This window comes from Rattus norvegicus, chromosome 3, assembly GCF_036323735.1.
Source record: "Rattus norvegicus strain BN/NHsdMcwi chromosome 3, GRCr8, whole genome shotgun sequence".
Taxonomy (NCBI): domain Eukaryota; kingdom Metazoa; phylum Chordata; class Mammalia; order Rodentia; family Muridae; genus Rattus; species Rattus norvegicus.
This window is the reverse complement of record NC_086021.1, coordinates 100,793,256-100,817,343: the sequence shown is the minus strand read 5'-3', so window position 1 is coordinate 100,817,343 and position 24,088 is coordinate 100,793,256. Positions and strand designations below refer to the sequence as shown.

Genomic DNA, 24,088 nt, shown 5'->3' with positions numbered 1-24,088 from the left:
CCAACATCACCCTAACCCCTCCCTCTCCCCTTCTATATGGGTGTTCCCCTCCCCATCCTCCCCCAACTACCGTTCTCCCCCCAACAATCACGTTCACTGGGGGTTCAGTCTTGGCAGGACCAAGGGCTTCCCCTTCCACTGGTGCCCTTACTAGGCTATTCATTGCTAGGGTCAGTCCATGTATAGTCTTTAGGTAGTGGCTTAGTCCCTGGAAGCTCTGGTTGGTTGGCATTGTTGTTCATATGGGGTCTCAAGCCCCTTCAGCTCTTTCAGTCCTTTCTCTGATTCCTTCAACAGGGATACCGTTCTCAGTTCAGTGGTTTGCTGCTGGCATTCGCCTATGTATTTGCCATATTCTGGCTGTGTCTCTCAGGAGAGATCTACATCCGGTTCCTGTCAGCCTGCACTTCTTTGCTTCATCCATCTTATCACGTTTATTGGCTGAATATGTATGGGCCACATGTGGGGCAGGCTCTAAATGGGTCTTCCTTCTTCCTCTGTTCTAAACTTTGCCTCCCTATCCCCTCCCAAGGGTATTCTTGTTCCCCTTTTAAAGAAGGAGTGAAACATTGGCATTTTGGTCATCCTTCTTGAGTTTCATGTGTTCTGTGCATCTAGGATAATTCAATCATTTGGACTAATAGCCACTTATCAATGAGTGCATACCATGTGTGGTTTTCTGTGATTGGGTTACCTCACTCAGGATGATATTTTCCAGGTCCATCCATTTGCCTATGAATTTCATAAAGTCATTGTTTTTGATTAGCTGAGCATTTTTTGAGGTCTTTTTCTTGGACCCCCATCTGTGACAAGAATTGTCTTTATGAATACCTAAGAGAAAGCTGTTAGGCTGTTCTCCTACCAAAGATTTTGCTTGTCATTACAGTTTGTTGAATTTTGAAAATTGAATAAAACAAATTTATTTCCCAGCACTCTCAAGTTTGATGTTTCCAAAGATAACATACTTTTAGGTAGACATTTTCTTTATAAACTTAGGTGATATTTACTCATTGTTGAAGACTGGAAACATAAATAACAAATAACTTAGAGCCCCACTACCCAGAACATGCTTTAACCTATCAAATCTAGAGTGAGGCAGAAGGAATGTTTTTAAGTGTGAAAGGCTAATATAGAAGCCCACAGAGAGAGAGAGAGAGAGAGAGAGAGAGAGAGAGAGAGAGAGAGAGTGCTTGATCAGAAGAGTGCTTGCTTTGCAAGTGTGAGGACCTAAATTCGATCCCCAGCACCCACATAAAAAGCCAACTGTAGTAGAACATCACATGCTTGTAGTCCCAGCACCGTAGAAATGCCAGAGGCAAAACTAGGGGGATCCCTGGAACTGCTTGGTTAACCAGAGTAGCCTAATTTGTAAGTCACAAACTCAGTAAGAAGTCCTGTCTCAGAAAATAAGGTGCTCTTACATGAGGAATGATACCTGAAGTTGCCCCCTGGTCTTCATATGCACATGAACACAAATACACATTGCGCATATACACAGAATAAGTAAGATTAGTGATCCATCTGTATTCACTGGGACAGATGTCCAATAGAGTGGGCAGAGGAGTGGGCTAGGGAAAGGTGTAACACACTAGTTGTTCCCATTTTTAAAAATCATTACATCGGTTGATTGGTTAGTTGACTGTTGGAAAGGACTGCATGAATCATGCACGTGCCACGTACTTATGTGGGGATCAGAGGAAAACTTTCCACAGCAGGTTTTCTCATTCGTCCATGTCTGTGGCCAGTGATGGAAGCCATTTCATCAGAGTTGGCAAGTCTTTACCCACTGAGTCATGCCACAAAGCTCATGTTCCCATATTTGTGAAGAAATCTGCATAGCAGTGGGGAGGGTAGATATTCTCATGACATATCTAACAGTAGATAACTTCCAAAGTGAGATTTCAAGTGCTTTTGAATCTTTTCTTGGTTTTGTCTATATTGTTTGTATTTGAAGTACAATGATTAGTTAGAATGGGGGAGGGGGCTTGAACTTTGTTAGAATTAACACCCATGCAGCTAGAGACGGCTCAGCAGTTAAAAGCATTGCATGTCCTGCAGAGGACTTAGGTTCTGTTCCCAGCACCCACATGGCAGCGCCCAACCATTCATAACTCCAGTTCCTCCTTGGGCACCACGTACATGTAGTATGTGGTAATTAAGAGCTGTAGGGCAGAGAACTTTGCATGACACAATGAACAACTACTACTTAGAAATAGCCACTGCTTAATTAGATCAAATGGACAGTTAACAAAAAGTTGGTGTGTGTGTGTGTGTCTGTCTGTCTGTCTGTCTATGTGTATATGTGCATGTGTGCACTAGTGCTTTTGTGGAAGGGTTATGTGTGAAAGTCACAGATCAACCTCTAGTGTTGTTCCTTGGTTGACATTACCTTTTGTTTTTCTAGACAGGATCTCTTTCAAGGCCTGCTGTTTTCTGCTTACTCGCCCCTGGGCTCTACTTGTTTCTACCTTAAAAGTACACACCCCGACTCCCAGCTTTCTTTATATAGACTGGAGCTTGAATTCAGGTCTGCATGCTTGCATTGTAAACACTATACTGATGGAGCCATCTCTTCAGTGCCAGAAGAAACTTTTAAAGCAACTCTGTAAATCCCCTTTGCTCCAAACAAATAAAGATTATATGGGCAAATTGAAAATATGGAAATCTCGTTGGTTGGAATAGTAGGTGTTGTTTGTTTGTTTGTTTGTTTGTTTGTTTTCAGAGATGTTAGTCAGGCTGGTAAAAATGGGACAGGTAGGGTTAAAAAGTTAGAAGAACCTAGAAGTCATCAATTGGGTCTTTTCAGCTGATAGGGAAGTAGCTCAGACAAGGAAGATAAATTAATTCAGCTAGTCATGGGACCTGTTGTCATACTTATTCTGACCTTTGGAGGCTTAGCCACTGTACCTCCAGTAGAGCATGGAGCAAATGTGGTATCAAGGCACAGTCAGGAGTGTGTTGATTACGTACCATACACCTCAGAACATATACTCACTGAAGGTAGAAAGAAGAGAATAGACAGCAGTTACAGAGTGTAGTGCTTGGCTGTACAGGAGTGTATGCATGTAGTGCTTGACTGTATGGGAATGTGTGCATGTAGTGCTTGACTGCATGGGAGTGTGTACATGTAATGCTTGACTGCATGGGGGTGTGTGCATGTAGTGCTTGACTGCATGGGAGTGTGTACATGTAGTGCTTGACTACTGTACAGGGGGGCAAATACAGTCTCTGATGGTAGATCAAGAGGAGGATGGTTGGCTTCACAGAAGAAATGTCATCTGGTTCAGTCCTCTAGCCCCTGTCGAAAGCATAAGAAGTGTGTGCAGGCACTATGTGCCGCGGCACAGAAGACTGGTCTTAGTTGCGATTTCTATTTCTGTGATACAATCCTGACCACAAGCAGCTTGGGGAGGAAAGGGTTTATTTCATCTGACATTTTGAGATGACAGTCCATCACTGAGAGAAGTCAGGGCAGGAAGTTAAGCAGGGCAAGAGCTCAAGCAAAAGCCATGGAGGATCACTGCTTACTGGCTTGCTCCTTGGGGATTACTCAGCCTACTTTGTAACAGTATCCAGTACCACCTGTCCGGGGATGGTACCAATTTATAACCCTTATAGTCTTATGAAGGCACTTTCTCAATTATGGATTCCTTCTCTCTGATGATGCTCTCTTAGGTAAGTTGAAAAACAAAAACAAGTAGGTATCCCAGAGCTCTTAAAGGAACTACAAGGATGCCCTCACAGAGGCTCTTTGAAACTTAGGCTAAGTTGGACCAGTGAAAGGACTGAATGGCCTGACACTTAGAGTTCAATCCCCAGGACCCACACAATGGAAAGAAAGAACCTCTCACCATCACTTATGGGGCACTTCTGGGCACCCATACACACTCAACTAATTAAAATAATAAAATTAGCAAAACATTTGGGATAACACAACACTTTCTGAATTATAAACATTTCATTGGCATGTCAGACAAACTTCAAGTGCTATAGATGTGGTTTGCCTGTTCTCAGGCATCCCCAAAAGACACTCTGATAAGAGTCTCTGTAGTGTAGTACACCTGACCTCACTTAGGAAATCCTATCTCAGAAATAACCACTGTGACTAGTAGAAAAGAGTGCATGGGCCAAGGCTCCCATGTGGGAAAGAGGAAGTCAGGGATGCAGTTGTGATAAAGAAGGAAATTCTAGGTACTGACCAGCAAAAACTAGACATAAACAGTAAGTGCTGCCATTTTTGGTTTCTGTAGAGATGAAATGATCGTATCTTAGGTTTCAGTGTATTCTATCCAAGATAGTGATAGTGTCATATAACTGAAAATTCTGAATTAAAAAAATACTCTGCTTCAAGTTCTTAAAGGGAATATATTTTTTAATGAGTACATCATACTATAAGATTTTGTTTGTCAGTTTTTAATACTGCTACCAGAAGAGTGGGTTTGCATGTTGTTTCCTATGTTAAAATGAATATCATTGCAAATAGAACAATTACTGTATATGAATACATTGCATATGAGGCTTGAACTAATGTCACTACAGAAATGTGTCATAATCGGTTGTAAAGGACCACTGATGATTGACTCAAACTTGTCCTCCAAGAACATCACACGTTTCTACACTTAAATTGGTTATTCTGTTTAAAATGTTCACCTTTAACTTGGCAGTGAAGTGGATTCCATCTGCTGCTGAATGGACTGACTGAATCCACCATCTTAGGGCTCTCACTGGAGATGTGGCTTTGAACAGTGTCTCAATTTGGGACTGGGAAGATGGCTCAGCAGTTAAGGACACTGGCTGCTCTTCCACAGGACTCCGGTTGAATTCCCAGGACTCACAGGATGGCTCACAGCCTTGTCTAACTCCAGTTATAGGCTACAACACTACACAAACATACACATAGATGAACCACCAGTGCACATAAAATAAAAAGAAATCATTAAGAAAAAGTCAACATCTTGATTAGAGAAAGCACAAGTGAGGTCTATAAAAGTCACTTGATAGGAGTAAAATTTCCTGCGGTTCTATGTTATTGGATGCATGTACTCATATAATGTACTCTAAGGGAGTACGGTGGAATTGCCTGGCACGTTTTGTCTTTAGTGAAATGAGTTTCTGCAGAACAGTGAACTGTCACCTGGAGGCCTAGAGAATGCACCCTTCCCAATCACAGAGCTCAGTCCACACAGTCACATTTCACATGCCAGCTCACCTTTCCCTGCAGTAGAACTGCTCTAAATATAGTTCATAGTTCTCTTCTTAAATAGAGCAAGTGAAAATAATTCTGCCTTTTCTTTGTGACTCAGGTCCTATGAGCATTTATTGCACTGTCAGGAAGTGGAAAATGGTGGCATTTGTCACTTGATGAAAAGCTAAAGTGAACTTTAAGATCTTAGTGTGCAGTATATTCCCTTCTGTTTGTGTGGTTGTCAGTTGGTTTTATTTTTTTGAGACAGGGTCTCAATATGTGGCCCACAGACTTGTGTCAAACTCATAATCCTGGCCTCGAGTGCTGGGGTTAAAGTACCTCTCTCTAGTGCCTCTTGGTTTCGGTCCTAAGCAACTTCACATGCTGAAAATCATGACATCCTATCACTTCTTTACACATTTTATAGAGAGAACATAGGGGTACATAAATCCCAAGTGTTAAGTTGGGGGAGCAGCCTATAGAGACTACTAAGCACGTATGGGTAGAGTGGATGCTGTAGGACTCACCAGGCTGTCAAGTAGACACTCTAGTAATATTCTGAGGAGAGGCACTCAAAAGGAAAAGAATCCATGCTGGCATTTGCCAAGATAATTACCGTAACACTTAAGAATTTAAGACCTGGAAATGACTGCAATAAAGATATGTGTCAGGCCATAACTCTTCCCTGGCTAACCTTTATCTGGAAAGCTCCATGCCATTTGCTGTCACCTCAGAAGGAGAGCCAGCAGTCAGTAGCTACCCTTCCTGTCATCTAATCACTGTATCCTGATGTCTCTGTTGGCTGCTCCAGCTTTGCTAAACCAAAGGCTTCAAGGAGACACAATACACTTCCCTTACAGTGGGATGTGTGGAAAGTCCTGCAGTCTTGGCTGTGTGAGCACTTCTTAATCTACAAGTAGAATTATTCCCTAGCTCCAAAATGTTGCCTTCATCTGTCTCACTCTGCAAATACCAGGTAAACAATGGGCTTGGATGTTTGAGACACTTCCTGCCCTCTGGGTTCTTGGTCTGGAAACTCCACTGAGTAGGTGCTGCTTGAGGTCTGGGCAAGATGCAAGCAATCAGGCATTCTTTGCTCTCTGTGAGAAGCTTTGTATTCTTGGGCCGTAGCTGCAGCTCTTACATTTTCCACTTCGTGTTGTTGCATTGGACAGCCAATGACTCTATTGCTTCATTGGTGAAATTAAGTATGATATCTATTCAGCTGAAACTGTCAAGGCCAGTGTCCTTGTTTACAGGTGTGTCTCCCTGTTTAAGAATGCTGCAGTGTCCTGGAATTTGTTTGGCTAACTGAAGGATCATGTACTAATGATGACCATGTTAGTATATGTTGTAAATAATCCTGCTGATGCGAGAGCAAATCTCTAAGCTTGCTGCCAGTATGTGGAGTTCATCCTCTGTATTGCAGGAAAACAGTCTAGTCACCTGATCTGCTGACCAGAGAGCATGCACTCTAAGTAACATATGTACCGCTGATCTTACATCACCTTTGATTGTTTTTAGCATTTTCTTTTTTATCACTTCCAAGCCTATTCAAATATGAAACATGCTGTCAAATCTAGACAGTCTGGTATCTTTTGCTATTCTAGGTATGAAAAATATTTAGAGGAAATTATTTCATTGTTTGTTACCAAGGTCTTCTCTTCCTGAGTTTACTCAAGGCGCTAGAAAACCCCAGGACTCTGTACTTGCTGGGCTCTTGCTCACTGAGCAGCCCCAAGCCCTCCCTATATGCAGCCACTTGGGAAATGCCCCTGCACACTTACTGAGCAGCTTACATGAACTAGAATGGGATGGGCAGCAATTGAAATCATTAAATGAAGCGTTATTCCTCAAAGTAGACACTAATGAAATGGGAGTTTAATTAACTTATGTATTACTTTCTTGTAGGTGGACTCACCAATGAACTTGAAGCATCCCCATGACTTAGTCATCTTAATGAGACAAGAAACAACCGTTAACTACCTCAAAGAACTAGAGGTGAGGCAACTGGATGTGTGCTGTACAGCTGAAGCCCCTTCCTCCCCGGAGCTGAGTGTGCTCACAGAGCAGCCAGAGCACACACATCATTAGGCCTGGTGATTTGGCAGGGGTAGGATTTTAGATCTTGCTTTGAGGCAGGGTCTCTCAAATTATTTTGTCAAAGTGGAGTCTGTGTGTATGTGTTTTATTCATTAAATTCATTCCTAGAGTTTACATATGTATTAATACATATGACTACTCTCACATTCTCTTCCCTACTGCCCCTGTCTAACCCATCCTCTCCATCAAAGTGAATTGAGTAATAGAGAACCAGAATGCCCTGGAGTAGGTAGCAACCTAATGTCCCCTTGCTTAACCCTGCATAGGTTCTGTGTCACACCCCTCCCCCTATTAGAAAGAGGATGTGTTCCTTTTCATCTGTTTAAAATACTGAGAGAAGCCTGCAGGCTTCATCAGACTGCCAAGACATCTGTGACACGGACAGGTTCTTACCCAGAATCCCCATGTCAGTACTCAGAGAAGTCCAGAAGACGATGCGAAGGAACTAAGGAAACCTTCAATTAAAAGGTTCCAGAAGACTAGCAGATTCTGCAGGATGAACAGCCTGATTCTTTAAACAAACCATATGGGGAAGGAAGATGGGGAAGTAATGTGCTAATGATTAAATAGGAACAGAGTTAAACAAACGAATATATTGTGGATTTCATTGTATTCTTTTTAAGACTTTACTTTTGTAGTTTTTTAAATCATACAGTGAAATATAGTACCTACTCTCCAACTCCTCATATCCCCACAACATTTCTCCCTCCAAGCTTCGTGTTTGTTTCTAATACCTACTAAGTCTTATTCATGCTGCCAGTATGTTCATGGGTGTGGGACTGTCCACTCGAGCATGAACAACCCACCATGGACCATCTGTCTCCTCAGTAAAGCGTGATTCTCCCTCCCTTAGTCCTCAGTGTAAGGTAGGAACTTGATATCGTCTGTGCCCTTCTGTGTCCTGTCTGGCTGCCCTGCCTGTATTGTAACCACAGCTCCTGTGAGGGTGATTGTGATCTTATGACATATCCAGACGATGCTGTGTCACGGCACCCTCCTGTCCTCTGCCTCTTACACCCTTCCTGCCTCCTCTTGATTGATGTTGCAATGTCCCTGATCCCTGCTGTGGTGACCGTAACTGGTGTTTCATTTAGGGCGGAGCCCCGAGTCTCTTGTTCTCAGCACCTTACACCTGTCTCCACTGAGTGCTGCCCTCTGCAGGAAGCAGCTTCTCTCAGCAAGGGTGAGAGCCGCCCGGGGCTGTCTGCTGGGAGCTAGGCTTCCCTGGCTAGATGGATTCTGATGTAAGCAAGGATGTAAAATGACTTCAGGAGGGAAGAAAGAAATAGTTAGGTACTTGAACACGGACTAGGTATTTAATATTAAGAGATTATTATTTTAAATCTGTGGCTATGGTATCATAGTTTTAGGCCTTCCAAGTTATTTTCTTTCAGAAGCAAAAATATTTACTGATAAAAAATTAAAATGTGGGGTGGGGTGGGCAAGAGACGGCTCAGCAATTAGGAGTACTTGCTGCTCTTCCAGAGGATCCTTTTGGCACCGACATGGTGGCTCACAACTGTCTGTAATTCCAGTTCCAGAGGACCCAGTGCCCTCTATACACGTGGTGCACATGCACACGCGCACACTCACACACATGCACAATAAAAATAAATGAATCTTGAAAGTTAAAAAATCTCATGAAGGAAAGGTAGAAGCTCAAGGAGGAACACCCAGGTGGTATGAACGGTCTGTCTAAAGCTTTGACTGACTGGTTGGCTAGAAGGCCTAGTGGGTAAAAGTGCCCGCCACACAAGCCCGACACTAGAATTGGATCTCTGGGGTCCACTGTGGAAGGAGAGAGCCAGCTCCAAAAGTTATCCTTTGATCTCCACATGCATGCCAATGGGGGCATTTACATACACATAATGATAATAAAATTAAAAAGGTTTAAGTAAAAAAGTTCTGAAAAATTGCATGTCTGTTCACATTCTATTGACCGAAGGTCACATGGCTAAGCTTGTTATGTACGTTAGAAAGAGTGGGACTGGGAAAGACCGTTTAGAAGCAAAGTAGGATATAGGATATGTTCTTTTTAATAGGGAAATCTTTTTTAATTTAATTTCATTTGTTATACATTTAATTTAATTTTATATTTAATTTAACTTTATTTTATACATATGAATGCAGGTGCCCCTGAAGAGGACATAGATCTGCAGGAGCTGGAGTTACAAGTGTTTGTGAGCACCTACTAGGGGTGCTGGGAACTGAACTCAGGTCCTCCGGAAAAGCCGTGATGCACTCGAAATCACCAAGACATCTCTTTTGCTTTTTGAGACAGGGTCTCACAAAGGCCAGGCTGGCCTTGAACTTGCTGGATCACTGAGGCTGGTCTTAAACTTGCTGGATAACTGAGAGTGGCCTTGAATTGCTGATTCTCCTAACTTTATCTTCCAAGAGTTGGGACTACAAGTCTACCTCTCCTGGCTGAATCCAAAACAAAACAAAACAAAAAACAAAAACAAAACAAAAAAAATGGCTAAAACTACCATCTTGGGCCTGACTTCATGGGCTTTTTACCATATCTGTGATACATAAGCCAGGCACCAGGCTGACAGATAAGCCACAGCCTGTATAGTCGCTTTCTTGGTAGCTTCGGTAAAATGTAGCTTAGCTCCCAGAAGGCCGCAGGATTTCTCACATCGTGTTCTGTAGTCAGCTATATAGAAAATGATGTAAAATTATCTTATGAGGAAAGGTAGGACAGGACACGAAGGAGTGTGGTACAGCCAGTCACAGTAACATGATCTCCCATGATAGTTAAAACATGATGATATCCCCTTCCCATCAGAGTGCCTCAAATAAGTAAGGCATGGTCTCTGGTATACTTCACGAAGAGCGGACTAGTCGGCGTATAAGTCAGATTCAGGCCTGGTAAGGTAGCTCTGAGGGTAAAGGTGCTGCTAAGTCTGAAGACTCGAGTGCAGTCTCCAGTATTGACACGGTGGAAGGAGAACTGACTCCCACATACTGTCTGTCCTCTGACCTCCACACACCTAGTGGCACTCATGCTAGGACTCTTGCAGTGAGCATGGGTAAGCCTACTAGGGGAAAGTACACTAACTCCCCAGGGGCCCTCAGTGGGTAACTCCTCTGCCAGGGAGTGGGACTTTGTGAGCCCCTCCCCAGTCCTTGCTGGCATTTTCACCGGCTTGGTCTTGGGAATGCTTCATGGCTTCTGTTTCATATGTGTCTCTATGAGTTTCTGTATGCAGTAGCTTGTTGTATCTGGAGAAGTTTCACAGTACCCTGCTGTCCCAGGCTCTTAGGATCTTTGTAGCTCCTCTTCTGAGGTGAGAGCCTTGCAGTGTGGTATTGCTGTCTCCAGTAGAGCTGGGCACTCACTCCACAGTCTCTTGTTCTCTGCATCCTGACTGTGGTGACTGTCACTCAGTATCCATTAGCAGAAAGAAGCTTCTCTGATGAAGGTCGACCTATGCTGAGCCATGGCTGTGGTGAGGCGTGTTTACGGTACATTGTAAGCTGAATTCTGGTACTGAGTTTTCCTCTAGGACCTTTGACCTACCCAGATACAAGTTTTTGCCCAGTTAGTTGTTCATTAAAACAAATTTGTGTATGTGTGCCAGGAATGTGCGTGTGAGTGTCAGTGTCCGTGGGGACCAGAGGAGGACATCAGATCGCTTATAGTTGGAATTACAGGCTGTTGTGAGTCATCTGATGTGAATGCTAGGAACTGAACTTAGGTGCTCTGGGAGAACAGCAAATGTTCTTAACTACTGAGCCATCTCTCTAGCCCCTAAGGTTTTGCTTTGTTTTTATAGTAAAGAAAAAAGTTTAGAGAAGCACTTAAGCATTGATTAAAAAAATAATTGATATATTTATAAATGCATTCACGTGGAAATGTATAGCTATAATGGCTGATACAGGCATTATCAGTATTAAGTTTAACAAGGTTTAGAGTAGTATATCAGCATAAGACTTTATATAGAAAATTGAGAGGGTTTTGGATCAATATATAATCAAAATAATATCTTAAGAGAGTAACAGGACAGATGCATCCATCACATGGATACCACATGAAGTATGCAGAAGGGGTGTAACTAAGAGCACTCCAGAATCCCTGTCTTCCTGTGACAGGGCAGTGCCCATTTACATTCTCCTTTGGCCATCTAGCTGCCATCTAGCTGAAATATTTTTTAATCCATTTTTTTCTTTAACTTATATTTGTGTGTGCAGGCATGTGTGTGTGCATGTGTGTGTGAGCACAGGCACATGAATAAGTGCATGATAGTTAAAAAGCAGCTCGTCTGAAGTCCTGCTGTGCATTCTAGGACTGATACAGGTCCTCAGGACTGGCAGCATGTGCCTTTCCCTGCTGAGCCATCTCACTGGTCCCCGCTGGGGTTTGATTTTCTTAACAGAAACAATTAGTTGCTCAAAAAATTCACATAGAGGAGAATGAGGACAGAGACACAGGACTGGAACAGAGGCACAATAAAGAAGACCCCGACTGCATCAAGGCCAAAGTGCCTTTGGGAGACCTGGACCTTTATGACGGCACATATATAACTCTAGAGAGCAAGGATGTCAGGTAAAGCAGTTCTCTTCCCAAAGGTAAAAGTGTCCTGCGTCAGTAAGGAAGAAGTTCCTGAATAATGTTTCGTCACTGATGAGTTTATTGAAATTTGGAGATTCTTTTTATACCATGGTGAAAACTGAGCTATTTACAGTAAAAACTAAAAGACAAATGCTCAGTAAGCATGTGGAAATATTTCTCAGAATTTATCATATGCGTACACACTAAAACAGTCCTATCTACCATACTACAAAAAGTCCTCAAGATCGGTAGCTGCTCAGAGTGTGGGAGGGCTCTGAGTGACATTTCTAGAAAGAATTTAGCAGTTATGTAGCAGTCTTTGAAAGACCACCATCTTAGCCACTATTATTTTCTGATTCTTCGTTTGTCCATTTTATTAAAATTCCTTAAATATTTGCTTTTTATGTCAGCTCTGTGGAAAGCTGTAAGTATCGGCTACGTAATGTTGCTTCTATGGTTGAGACGCAGGGAGAGTGTGAGAGAGTTAGATGTTTCTCAGTGCTATTTTACCTCTTTCATTCACCCGCTGCTTCTTGATTTTAGGCCTGAGGATTTCATAGACACAGAATCTCCTGTCCCTCCAGACCCAGAGCAACCTGATTGTACTAAAATCCTAGAGCTTCCATATAGTATACATGCTTTTCAGCATTTACGGGTAAGTGCGAACTTTGGGGGGGGGAGGGGCACAGGGATACTTTTTTCTTTTATTTGGTCTCATGCTTATAAAAAGTATTTTCCTTTCTGCAAGACACCTTATAATTTTACCTACTCTTTTTATATCTTAAAAATACTTTCAAATAAATGCTATGGGATACTGAGTTTCTTATGACTTATATCCTCTACTTTTTTTTTTAAACTGATTTTTAAATTGCCTTCTTTAGGGTGTACAAGAGAGAGTTAATCTCTCTGCCCCTCTCTTACCTAAAGAAGATCCAATCTTCACATATTTGTCGAAACGCTTAGGAAGGAGTATCGACGACATAGGTCACCTCATTCACGAAGGCCTACAGAAGGTGAGTCACCCAGCAACTCACTGAGCTAGGAGGCCCTGCCTGCCCAGGCATGTGGTCCTCTCAGGATGCTTGTTTTGCTTGTCTCCATAAAGGAAGGCGCGGAGTTATGATTACAGTGGTACAAAGTATAGCTCTCAACAGGAAGGAGGCATGGGAAGTCATTTTCTTTACCAGAAAGAGATACTGAAAAGGTTTATTCAAACTAATTAAAAAAAAAAAAAAACTAGTAGAAGTAATGGGGGTAAACCTAGATTCTATCAGTTAGAACAACTTCTTTTCCCCAAACACTTAACCACTATATTCGTCTGTAATTTTCTTACAAGAACTTCTACCTGGTAGTGTGTGCCTATATTCTCAGCTACCCGTGAGGCTGAATTGGGAGACTCTCCTAAACCCACCAGCTCAAGACCAGTATAGGCAGCACAGAGAGACTCTAGCTCCAGAAAGGAAAGGAAGGAAAAACCTAAAAGGAAGTAGGGAATTACATAGCGTGAGCCAAGAGCATAGTCGTGTCGTTCAGGCCAGTGTGGGACTTCAGTGGGTACGTGCTGCTCCTTCCTTCCCTGATCCTAAGGCACATAGGCTGGGGTGCTGCTGAGTTGCTGTAGTGCTTGTCTAGCCGTTTGGGGCCCTGGCTTCCAGCTGCAACATTCCATAAACCCATTGTGGCAACTAGTGCATGCTTGTCAGTCCATATTCTAGAGACAGAGGCAGGAGCATCAGACATTTACAGTAACCACAAGTTTGAAGCCAGCTGGGGCTACATGAGGCCTTGTCTCAAGAAGAAACTACAGTTCTGTCTCTAAGAGTATATTTATACGGATATGGTTTCTAGCAGTATAACTATATTAGATAGAGTAGATTATTACATAGGGTATATGGTCTCTAGCAGTATAACTATATTAGATAGAGTAGGTTATTACATAGGGTATATGGTCTCTAGCAGTATAACTATATTAGATAGAGTAGATTATTACATAGGGTATATGGTCTCTAGCAGTATAACTATATTAGATAGAGTAGGTTATTACATATGGTATATGGTCTCTAACAGTATAACTATATTAGATAGAGTAGGTTATTACATAGGGTATATGGTCTCTAGCTGTATAACTATATTAGATAGAGTAGGTTATTACATACGGTATATAGTCTCTAGCCGTATAACTATATTAGATAGAGTAGGTTATTACATAGGGTATATGGTCTCTAGCCGTATAACTATATTAGATAGAGTAGGTTATTACATACGGTATATGGTCTCTAGCCGTATAACTATATTAGATAGAGTAGGTTATTACATACGGTATATGGTCTCTAGCCGTATAACTATATTAGAGTAGGTTATTACATACAGTATATGGCCTCTAGCTGTATAACTATATTAGATAGAGTAGGTTATTACAGCACTTACACATAGTTTATTCACACACATAACTATATCAAGAGATGAATTTTTTAATATAAAAAAAACAGTTTTGTTTTCTACTGCATTCTTGAATTATTTTTATAGTCAGGTTACCCTCTCCATTGTGTATTCCCAAAGGTGTATTTGTAGTCATAGAACGTGAAGAATCAGAACATTGGGCTGGCGTGTTCACCCTCTGATCATGACAGGGCTTTGTATGTGCTCGTTGTGTGTTTATTTGCATGCATGTTTGCTTCTGAGAGACAGGTTCTCACTGTGAGGGCCAGTCTGACCTGGAACTAACTCACTAGGAAGCACAGACTAGCCTCAAAGTAATCCTCCTGCCTCCGTCTCCACCATGGCTCTACAAGGATCTCTGGAGCAGTGCAGAGGTTTTTGGCTGTATCCTCCATGTTCTTATCACTGTAGCTCATCTTGCTTCCTTCATCTTGAGTTTCAGAAGCACTAGTGTCTTAACTGTGCCCGTCTTGAACATCTTCAGTTTAAAAGAAAAAAAATCTGTCTTTGACTATATTTGACTGTTATTTCATTCCTCTCTAGAACTCTTCCTCCTGGGTACTGTATAACCTAGCTTCATTTTACTGGAGAATAAAGAATGAGCCATATCAGGTAGTGGAGTGCACCATGCGAGCTCTTCACTTCTCTTCCAGGTGAGATCTCTCTCCTTCGGGCCTCCTGATAAGCCACACCACGAGGACTGTTAGCGAGTAACACATAGGGGACTACATGAAGCAGTGTTAACACACTTCTTTATCCCTTAATCAAAGACATTAGTGTCATCACAGAAGAAAGATCACAGATGTCAGTAAGTTCAAACTGAAAGCTGTGTATTCTAATATCTATTAAGGAAAAAAATATGTGAGGTAGGCTGTCACTCACATGAGACATTAGTGCCAGGACATACACTGGGGAAATTAACACGAGTTGAGCCTACCTTTCCTTGTATGTGTGTAGGTGGGTGTGGTGTATGTGCACAGGTATACTCATGAGTGCCTGTACCCATACATTGTGTGTGCAGAGGCCAGAGGGCTTCATCAAATAACTTCTGTTGCTCTCCACATTACTGTTAAGACAGAGTCTCTCACTGAACCTGAAGTTGACATTTTTGCTAGATTAACCAATTGATCAGCAAGCTCCTGGAATCCTCCTATGTATGTGAGTGCTGTAGGTCCACTCTCTGAGCCATCTCCCCAGCCCTAAAATCAACTTCTCTTAAAGCAAATCTAAATCGTAAATGAATTTTTAAATCATAAAATTTCTGCTAGATCTCATTTTTGTGGCAACACTGTAGCTGTGAGGTTGAGGAAGGATTATCAGTAATTTAAAAATGAGCCAAGAAACATGAGGATAGGTACACAGACTCATGACATGTGCGCTCTGACCTCTAGCTGCAGTTCCTCTCTTCTAGGCACAATAAAGACATTGCCCTGGTCAATTTGGCCAATGTTCTACACAGAGCGCATTTCTCCGCGGATGCTGCTGTCGTGGTCCATGCAGCTCTGGATGACAGTGCCTTCTTCACCAGCTATTACACACTGGGGAATATATATGCAGTAAGCACAGCTTCACTGTCTGTTGACATAGAACAGTTGTTAGCGGGCGCTGAGCTTTGTTTGTTTCTTTTTTTTTTTTTCTCAGTAGACCATTTTCTTTCCACTTTGTCTGAACAATGGGAATAAAGTAATTTGTGGGAAGGGGAAAAAAACAGCTCAATAACATCATAACGCTCTTAGCTTTTGAACAAAATAAGTAGATAAGCTGAAATTCTAAACTGCAGAATAAACCTCTAAAGATAGTAGGCCGTTCTGGCTATAATATTCCTTGGTGTTTGGGGATTAATCAAAACAGTTTTCACTGCAGAATGAGGTAGCTATGACTTTATAGATCATGAGGACTTTGGAGAGATACAACCAGCCATGGCTAACGTTTCTTCCCCTGTGTGTATGCATGTGTATGTGTGTTCTGTCTCCCCAGATGCTCGGGGAGTATAACCATTCGGTGCTCTGTTACGACCATGCTTTGCAAGCCAAACCTGGGTTTGAGCAAGCTATAAAGAGGAAGCATGCTGTCCTGTGTCAACAAAAACTGGAGCAGAAGCTAGAGGCTCAGCATAGGTAACTGGAAGCAAAAATCTCACTGAAGCACCAGTACCACAGACCCTTGGCTTAGACCCATGTCAAGAGGCATCACCTTAACGTGGTCAAAACAATTAAAGAGGAAACCTTCTTCATACCGCACATCCATCCCTGTTCTCAAAATCCAAATGGCTTAGCACAGTTCTGTGACAGGGCAACTGACTCTCCAGCATCATCAGTGCCAGGAACTACCGAACATTCATAATTAAAAGCTCTCAAATTAGATCTTTACATGTTTGTTCATTTGTTTTGAAACACAGTTTTATTCTATAACCCAGTGTCTTAGTTACTTTTCTATTGCTGGGAAGAGACACCGTAGCCACAACGACTTATAAAATAAAGAGGTTAGGGCTTGCTTACAGTTTTAGAGGGTTAGTTGATAAAGATCATGTCAAGGAAGTTGACAACAGACAGACAAGCATGTACATTGTACTGGAGCAGTAGCTGAGAGCTTATATCTGATCCACAAGTAGTAGTCAGAGAGGCTGAGCCTAGTGTGGGCTTTTAAAACCCCAATGAGACACCTCCTCCAACAAGGCTACACTTCCTAATCCTTCTCAAACAGTTCCATGACTTTAGACCAAGTATTCTTGTTCCAGTCACCATGCGCAGTCTAACCTAGAATTTACTATGGAGACACTGTGTAACAATGAGCTCTCAGCAATCCTCCTGCCTTAACCTCCCAAGTGCTAGGATTACAGGTGTGGGGCACCAGCCCCAACTTCTTGATCTTCTGTTACTATCATAACACTTAGAGCTCTTGGGGAGGCTCTAGATATACAGGAGTTCTTCTGATTACAACCTTGTTTTAGCAGAGTACGTTGTGTCAGTAAAGTTACTTGTACATACAGTATTTGATCTTTCTTCGCACCTTTGGATCTGACATTGCATTTGGCCAGCATTGGGTATGTATTAGGTTGGACAGCAGCAGGACTCTTTTGTACTTGATCTTATCAAGATTCCTATCAAAACATGTTTGTTTCCATAGGTAATAAGGCCAGCTAAGAAACTTGATACAGTTCAAAAGAGAAAAGTTTTATTTTTCAAAATTAGCCTTCATTTTTTGGATCCATTTTGTTTATGAAAGAGGATTTCAGAACTCATTGAAATGTGTATTTGATTGTTAAGGCGTCACATAGTGAGGCAGAAGAAATGGTAGCTTGCTTTCCGGTAACAGGCTTCTGCTCCACTGGATCAAAGTGTGCCAGGGCTGAGCGTCCTGCAGTGTTCTCTTAGTGCTCCAGCCCACTCCCTCAGTCTTTATAGGTAAAATTCTCCATGTTAGAACACAGTGTATAACAAAGGTTTGGCTTTAAACGTAATCGGCCAGCTAGCTCATGGAAATCAGATGGTGAAGAACAATATTTCTCTGTTTTAAGGAACTAGAATGAGACTAGGAGTCCTTTTCTATCTCTAGGGAGAATGAAAGTAAAAAAGGAGAAAAGGAATTTTGCATGGCAGTGGGATGGATGTACATAGCTGTGGTAAGCACCATGACCAAAAGCAACTGGGCAGGAAAGGCTTTGTTGCATTTTAGAGCTTATTGTCTAACGTTAAGGGAAGTCAGAGTGGGAAATGATGTAGAGGCCACGGAGGAGTGCTACCATGTGGCTTCCTAGGCCTGCTTTCTTAGAGAACCTAGGACCATCACTGCATGGGCAGCACTGACCTCTATGGGATGAGCATAGTACTACATCATTTGTTTATCCAGACCATGCTCCACAGGCAGGCCTCAAGCCCAAACTCATGGAGGCGTTTTCTCAATTGTAGTTCCTCTCAGATAACTTAAGCTTGTGTCAAGTTGACATAAAACTAGCAGCACAAATACAGTTTTTATTGTTTTATGTATTTTAGTAATTATGTATTTGTGTAAGGGATCAAATCCCAGGACTTGTACATTCTAGACAAGTTCTCTGACATATCCTCAACCCTAAATTTATTTTAAGCAATTTATAAAGACATAAAAGTGTGCATATTTATAGGGTCCAATATAGAAGTTCAATGCATGCATCCATGGTCTGGGCCCACTGTCTAGTTACCTTAAGGGCATGTAAATATCTGAGGATGTAGTGTCTTCACTAGGCAGCTGGGTGGGTGGCAGTGCTGTTTTCTGTGGAGAAAAGGTTCAGATAACCCTGCTAAGTTGGGACCCCCCTTTCCCCGTCCCCCGCAGCAGGCTCACTGCAGCTGCCCTCTGCTCTGCCTTGCTCTCAGCTGTGTGCTCAGTCTGGGAAGATAGGGCAGGTGATTCCATTTTTTTGAAACCCGAAAATACCAGCACATCACTTGATTTTTGAGACAATGTATTTAAGAAAATGCCTTTGCATTCATGTATTTTCTCAAGTAATAATTTAAATTTTGATGTTTCTCAAGTATTAATTTACAGAATAGCTTTTTTTTTCCTTTCCTTTTCTTGGATATTTTCTTTATTTACATTTCAAATGTTATCCCCTTTCCCGGTTTCCACTCCAGAAACTCCCTATCCCATCCCCCCACCCCCTGCCTCCATGAAGGTGCTCACCCACCCACCCACTCCCTCCTGCCTCCCCACCCTGGCATTCCCCTACCCTGGGGCATTTAGCCTTCACAGGACCAAGGGCCTTTCCTCTGAAGAATAGCTTTTATTTAGCACTGTTATTCTTGAACTTGTAGAGTTTTTATTAATAAGAGTTATTGCTAATAATCATAAAGTTAATGTATATAAGCAAGTTTTTAAAATCACAACTTTTCAAGGTCTGGCTTTTCTGACATTGAAAATGTTAAGGTCCCTTCAGAGAACACTGAATGAGTTGAAGGAGTACCAGAAGCAGCATGACCACTACCTGCGGCAGCAGGAGATCCTAGAGAAGCACAAACTGATTCAGGAGGAGCAGATCTTGCGCAACATCATCCACGAGACACAGATGGCCAAAGAGGCACAACTGGGTGAGTGGGGGCCTGACTGCACGCAGGTCGAGAGTCCCTCCCACAGGCCTGACTGCCAGACCTGTGTAGCCTTACAGCAGTATGAAGTTGTATCGATGACTTTTCTAGGTCTTTTTACCAATTTCGTGTGTGTGTGCACATGTGAGCGTGCTGCAGTGCACGAGTAGAGATCAGAGGATAGCCAGCAGAGTCAGTTTTCTCCTTCCACCATGTGGGATCTGGGTATTGAGCTTGGGGCACTGGGCAGCAAGCACCTTTACCTACTGAGCCACATCCCAACCTGATTTTCTTTTATTTTCGCTTCTTTGTTTTAATTTTAGTTATGTGTACATGTGTGCCTGTTTACCGTATGCCTGCAGGTGCATGCAGGCGCTAGAATGGGCTTGGGATCTCCTAGAGCCAGAGTTACAGGCAGTTGTGAGCTACTTCTCGGTTGCCCTCAGCAAGAACAGCACATGCTGTTAACCACTGAGCCCTTTTTCCAGCCTCAGAACTTTCTTAGATCTCAAAACCAAGAGTAATCACAGTTGGTGAACCAGGAGGCCCAGGAACTGCAACTTTTATTCCCATTTTGACATAAAAACCAATCTGCAAATTCTCAGGTTTCTTGTATTTCTCCAGCATTGATATGCATTTCTTTCTCCTAGAGATCTTGGTACAATTCAGATTCTGCCACAGGATGTGTGAGGTCGGGCCTGAGCTTCTGTCTTCATAGCACACACCGCACAGCAGGCTACAAGGCCTTCCTCTTAACCAGTGGTTCTCAACCTCCTAACACTGTACTGTGACCCTTTAATACAGCTCCTCCTGCTTTGGTGACCCCGAACTATACAGTTATTTTCCTTGCTACTTCATAACTGTAATTTTGCTACTGTTATGAATTGTGACACATATCAGATGTTTAGGGTATCTGATACGTAACCCCTGTGAAAGGGTCATTCAAGCCCCAATGGTGTCATGACTCACAGGTTGAGAACTGCTATCTAAGCAGACAGAGGAATGCTAGAAACAAAACATGCATACTCTGCCAAAGGGAATGTCTTTTCCCCTCTTGCTGTCCTAAAAACTATTTTAGAAATAAGACTTTAGACTAGAATTAGTAGACTCTTCTACTCAGGTAGGAAATCTTAGTTTAGTCCATAGATAAGGTGCAAGGGAGCTCTGAAATCATCCCCATAGCTGTACATAGAATTGTTTATATGTTATTGGTTGGTTGGTTTTTCAGAGAAGATAATGCATAGCTTTTTTTTAAAAGATTTATCTATTTATTTTATTTATATCAGTACATTGCAGCTGTCTTCAGACACACCAGAAGAGGACATCAGAGCCCATTACAGCTGGTTGTGAGCCACCATGTGGTTGCTGGGAATTGAACTCAGGACCTCTGGAAGAGCATTCAGTGCTCTTAACCACTGAGCCATCTCTCCAGCACTAGTGCATAGCTTTTATTAACATTTCTTGAAGTCCATTTCCCAAAAATATAGAACCACTAATCTAGAGGAACTTAGGTTGGCAAGAAATACATGATCTAATTGTATGTGATTATTTTGATTCTGATAAAAAGTCCAAGGAAACAGATCTGACAACCCAGCCATAGAGAATGAAGTCCTAGAGTGCCTTAATGTGATGAGTGTGTGCATCTGGAAGAACTCTCGAGCATTGCCCCTTCGCCATGACATGTGTCCATTTAAAGTCCCTCTAAGGATTTATCTTTGCCATTTTGAGAATAGAGAATATATTCATATTGTAGGATTCTTTAGTGATCAATCTGTGCTAAATGAAACAGAAGCGCTCAAAAAGCCATGTGAAACAAAATTGGGAACTAAAGAGAGCAAATTCTCTCTGCAGAGGTAGATGGTCAGAGTCTCTACAAACCATGTAATCAAGGCAGACAGACCCTACCTGCTGGAATGATCAGTTAGTGGAGTTACTCTCTCCTTGCTTCATGAGGAGAGAAGCTGGGACTTTAGAGATGTGGTTATAATTCTGTGCAGGGTGGGGATTGCAGCACACGAATGCAAGTGTCCTATTGGCCAGGGGCGTCAGATCACCTGGAGCTGTTTACAGTGGTTGGGAGCCACCTGATGTGAGTGGTGAGAACCAAACCCAGGTCCTCTGAAAGAGCAGTGTGTGCTCTTAACTTCTTAGCCATCTCCCTGGTGCCAAACTGGGACTTCTTTCATGATTTCACTTAATTAACTAAGAATGAGTGTTTCTCTGTGTACATAGCTTAAATACTTCTTATCTCTAAGAAAGAGGCACAAGATTAAAACTGAGTGACGTACACTGAGAAAAAGCGTGCTGTTGCTGCATGACTTTGCTAATCATTTGTTTAACTTCCTCTTGCCCCAGGAAATCATCAGATATGCAGGCTGGTCAACCAGCAGCATAGTTTGCACTGCCAGTGGGACCAACCTGTACGCTACCATCGAGGAGACATCTTTGAAAATGTGGACTATGTTCAGGTCCTTTTCTTGGTTCCTTCTAGTTCTTACTGTAACTTGTGTGCAAATAATATCATGTTTTATTCCTTTGACTTCTTGTAAATTCAGTTGCTAAAATGTGTGACTACCATTAAAAGCTTTTAAGATTTTTACCGTCATGTGTATGATGGCAGGTGTTGTTGTCAGTTATCAGTTGCACAGATAATATTTCATTTCCCAAAGTACCGTATCTACATGCATGTACATTTGATTCCTTTCCCTTTTGCTATTGAACTGTTACTACTAGTTAATTCAACTTTATCTTTCTAAAGTAGTGGTTCTCAACTTTCCTACTGCTATGACCCTTTAATACAGTTCCTCATTATATCATTATATCATATTCCTAATACAGACCCTCCAACCATAAAGTTACTTTTTTTGCTACTTTATAGCTGCAATTTTGCTACTGTTACGTATCATAATGTAAATGTCTAATATGTAGCCCCTCAGGGGTTATGACCCTCAGATTGAGAACTGCTATGCTAAGATATGAGTTTGACTTACTTAAAAGGTGGAAGAGAGAACCATCTCTTTCCTTTTTTTTTTTTTTTTTTTTCTTTTTTTCAGAGCTGGGGACTGAACCCAGGGCCTTGCGTTTGCTAGGCAAGTGCCCTACCACTGAGCTAAATCCCCAACCCCCGAACCATCTCTTTCCTAAAGTCCCATTATATTGCCCCTCCATAAATGTGAACAAAATTATGTTACACTAAGGGAAAAAATACTTAATAAGTACCATTGCTAGGCATGCCCATTCTCTTACGTGACTCAGTCTGCACATATACAGAACACACATAGCTGTGCACTCACCCATGCACATGCAGCAAGTCTAGGCTGTCTGTTTTGTAGGTGAGAATATGTAAATACAATCATACTGAGTGGTACAAAACTGTTCCTGAGTTAATGATACGGGAAGCGTGCACGACCATGTCAACAATCATAAAAAGGATATCAAATGCAAAACCAGAACTTATGGTGTCTTTCCTAAGACCAGCTGTGCACTGTCCTAGAGAACCGCTGAGAATCAGATTGTTAAAATAGCGTCAAGAAGGCATCTCTAAGGAAACAAGCCATAAGCAAACTTGAGCACACTTTTAAAGATTTATTTTATATGAGTATTCTATCTGCATGTTCGCCTGCATGCCAGAAGAGGGCATCTGATCCCATTGTAGGTTGTGAGCCACAATGTGGTTGCTGAGAATTCAACTCAGAACCAGTGCCCTTAATCTCTGAGCCATCTCTCCAGCTTGAAATTTCAGCCCTTTAATTTGAAAAACCCCAGACAACATTAATAGTAATAGTGAGGAACAAAGACAAACAGGCCTCTCAGGAGGGGCAGCAGCAGTGTGACTGGCACAGATGCCCCCCTGATTTCCATGGACCAGTTGCTAGCACTTACCCATGATTAGCTTTCAAGACAACTCACACCACAGAGAATGTAGCTCCCTGTCATAAGCCTAAGCCTTCTGAGGAAGAAAGAGGAATGCTTAGAAATATGACTGAAATCCAGTATGACTTTTGGATGTCCTGGTGGTTTAGGGACTGCCCTGGACCAGTTATCTCAAGTTTGTGTAACAGGAGAATGTCTTTCTTTTTGTAAGACCTAGAGCTACAAAGGCAACATGCTCACACCTTTTCTCCATGCTCTTCCTTTCCCATCCCTCCATGGTCCTTTTCTCATTCTCTATATAACCAGTAGAACTATAGTAACTTATAAGTGTACCAAATTTTATCTTGGTTTGAAGGAAGGCTGTGGTGTGTGTGTGTGTTGTGTGTGTGTGTGTGTGTGTGTGTGTGTGTGTGTGTGTGTGTGTGTGTGAGAGAGAGAGAGAGAGAGAGAGAGAGAGAGAGAGAGAGAGAGAGATCCTTTATTTTTCTTATTTCCTCTCTTTAGCTCTAAAGGTTATATTTGCAATTGGCAATAGTCTATAATCTCTAAATGACAGCCAAACAAGACCCTTAAAAATACTTTAAAACTCTTTATCGTTTTTTTCACGTGTGTGACTGTTTTGCCCGCATTACATGTTGTGCAGCATACGTGTGTCTGGTACCTGCAGAGACAAAGAGGGTGGGAGATCCCCAAAACTGGAGGGTTATGAGCTACCATGTGGGTGCTGGGACCCTGCCCAGGTCTTCTTCAAGAGCAGAAAATGCTCTTAAATTCCGAGCTGTCTCTCCAGCCCCTAGGAATGTTTTCTTCATCTTCCTTAGTTCTAACCACGGCACTAATTTTACAGAATAGTAACCAATTCGGTTTTGG

The 24,088-nt window shown here is 42.1% G+C and overlaps 1 protein-coding gene across 9 annotated transcripts in view; it reads left to right on the top strand.

Annotated features, from left to right (window-relative positions):
• Positions 1–24,088, top strand: part of Ttc17 (tetratricopeptide repeat domain 17) — a 110,645-nt gene that overhangs the window by 12,121 nt on the left and 74,436 nt on the right. For all 9 annotated transcript variants that reach the window (XR_005501867.2, XR_005501866.2, XM_017591720.3 and 6 more), the window contains exons 2-10: positions 7,097–7,186; positions 11,671–11,840; positions 12,390–12,501; positions 12,728–12,859; positions 14,829–14,938; positions 15,697–15,841; positions 16,263–16,402; positions 19,188–19,348; positions 21,701–21,813. Coding sequence is in view for 7 of the 9 variants with exons in the window: in XM_017591720.3 (XP_017447209.1) it covers positions 7,097–7,186; positions 11,671–11,840; positions 12,390–12,501; positions 12,728–12,859; positions 14,829–14,938; positions 15,697–15,841; positions 16,263–16,402; positions 19,188–19,348; positions 21,701–21,813 (1,173 nt within the window). In the remaining 2 variants the exon portion in view is untranslated. The remainder of the gene's footprint in view (positions 1–7,096; positions 7,187–11,670; positions 11,841–12,389; positions 12,502–12,727; positions 12,860–14,828; positions 14,939–15,696; positions 15,842–16,262; positions 16,403–19,187; positions 19,349–21,700; positions 21,814–24,088) is intronic.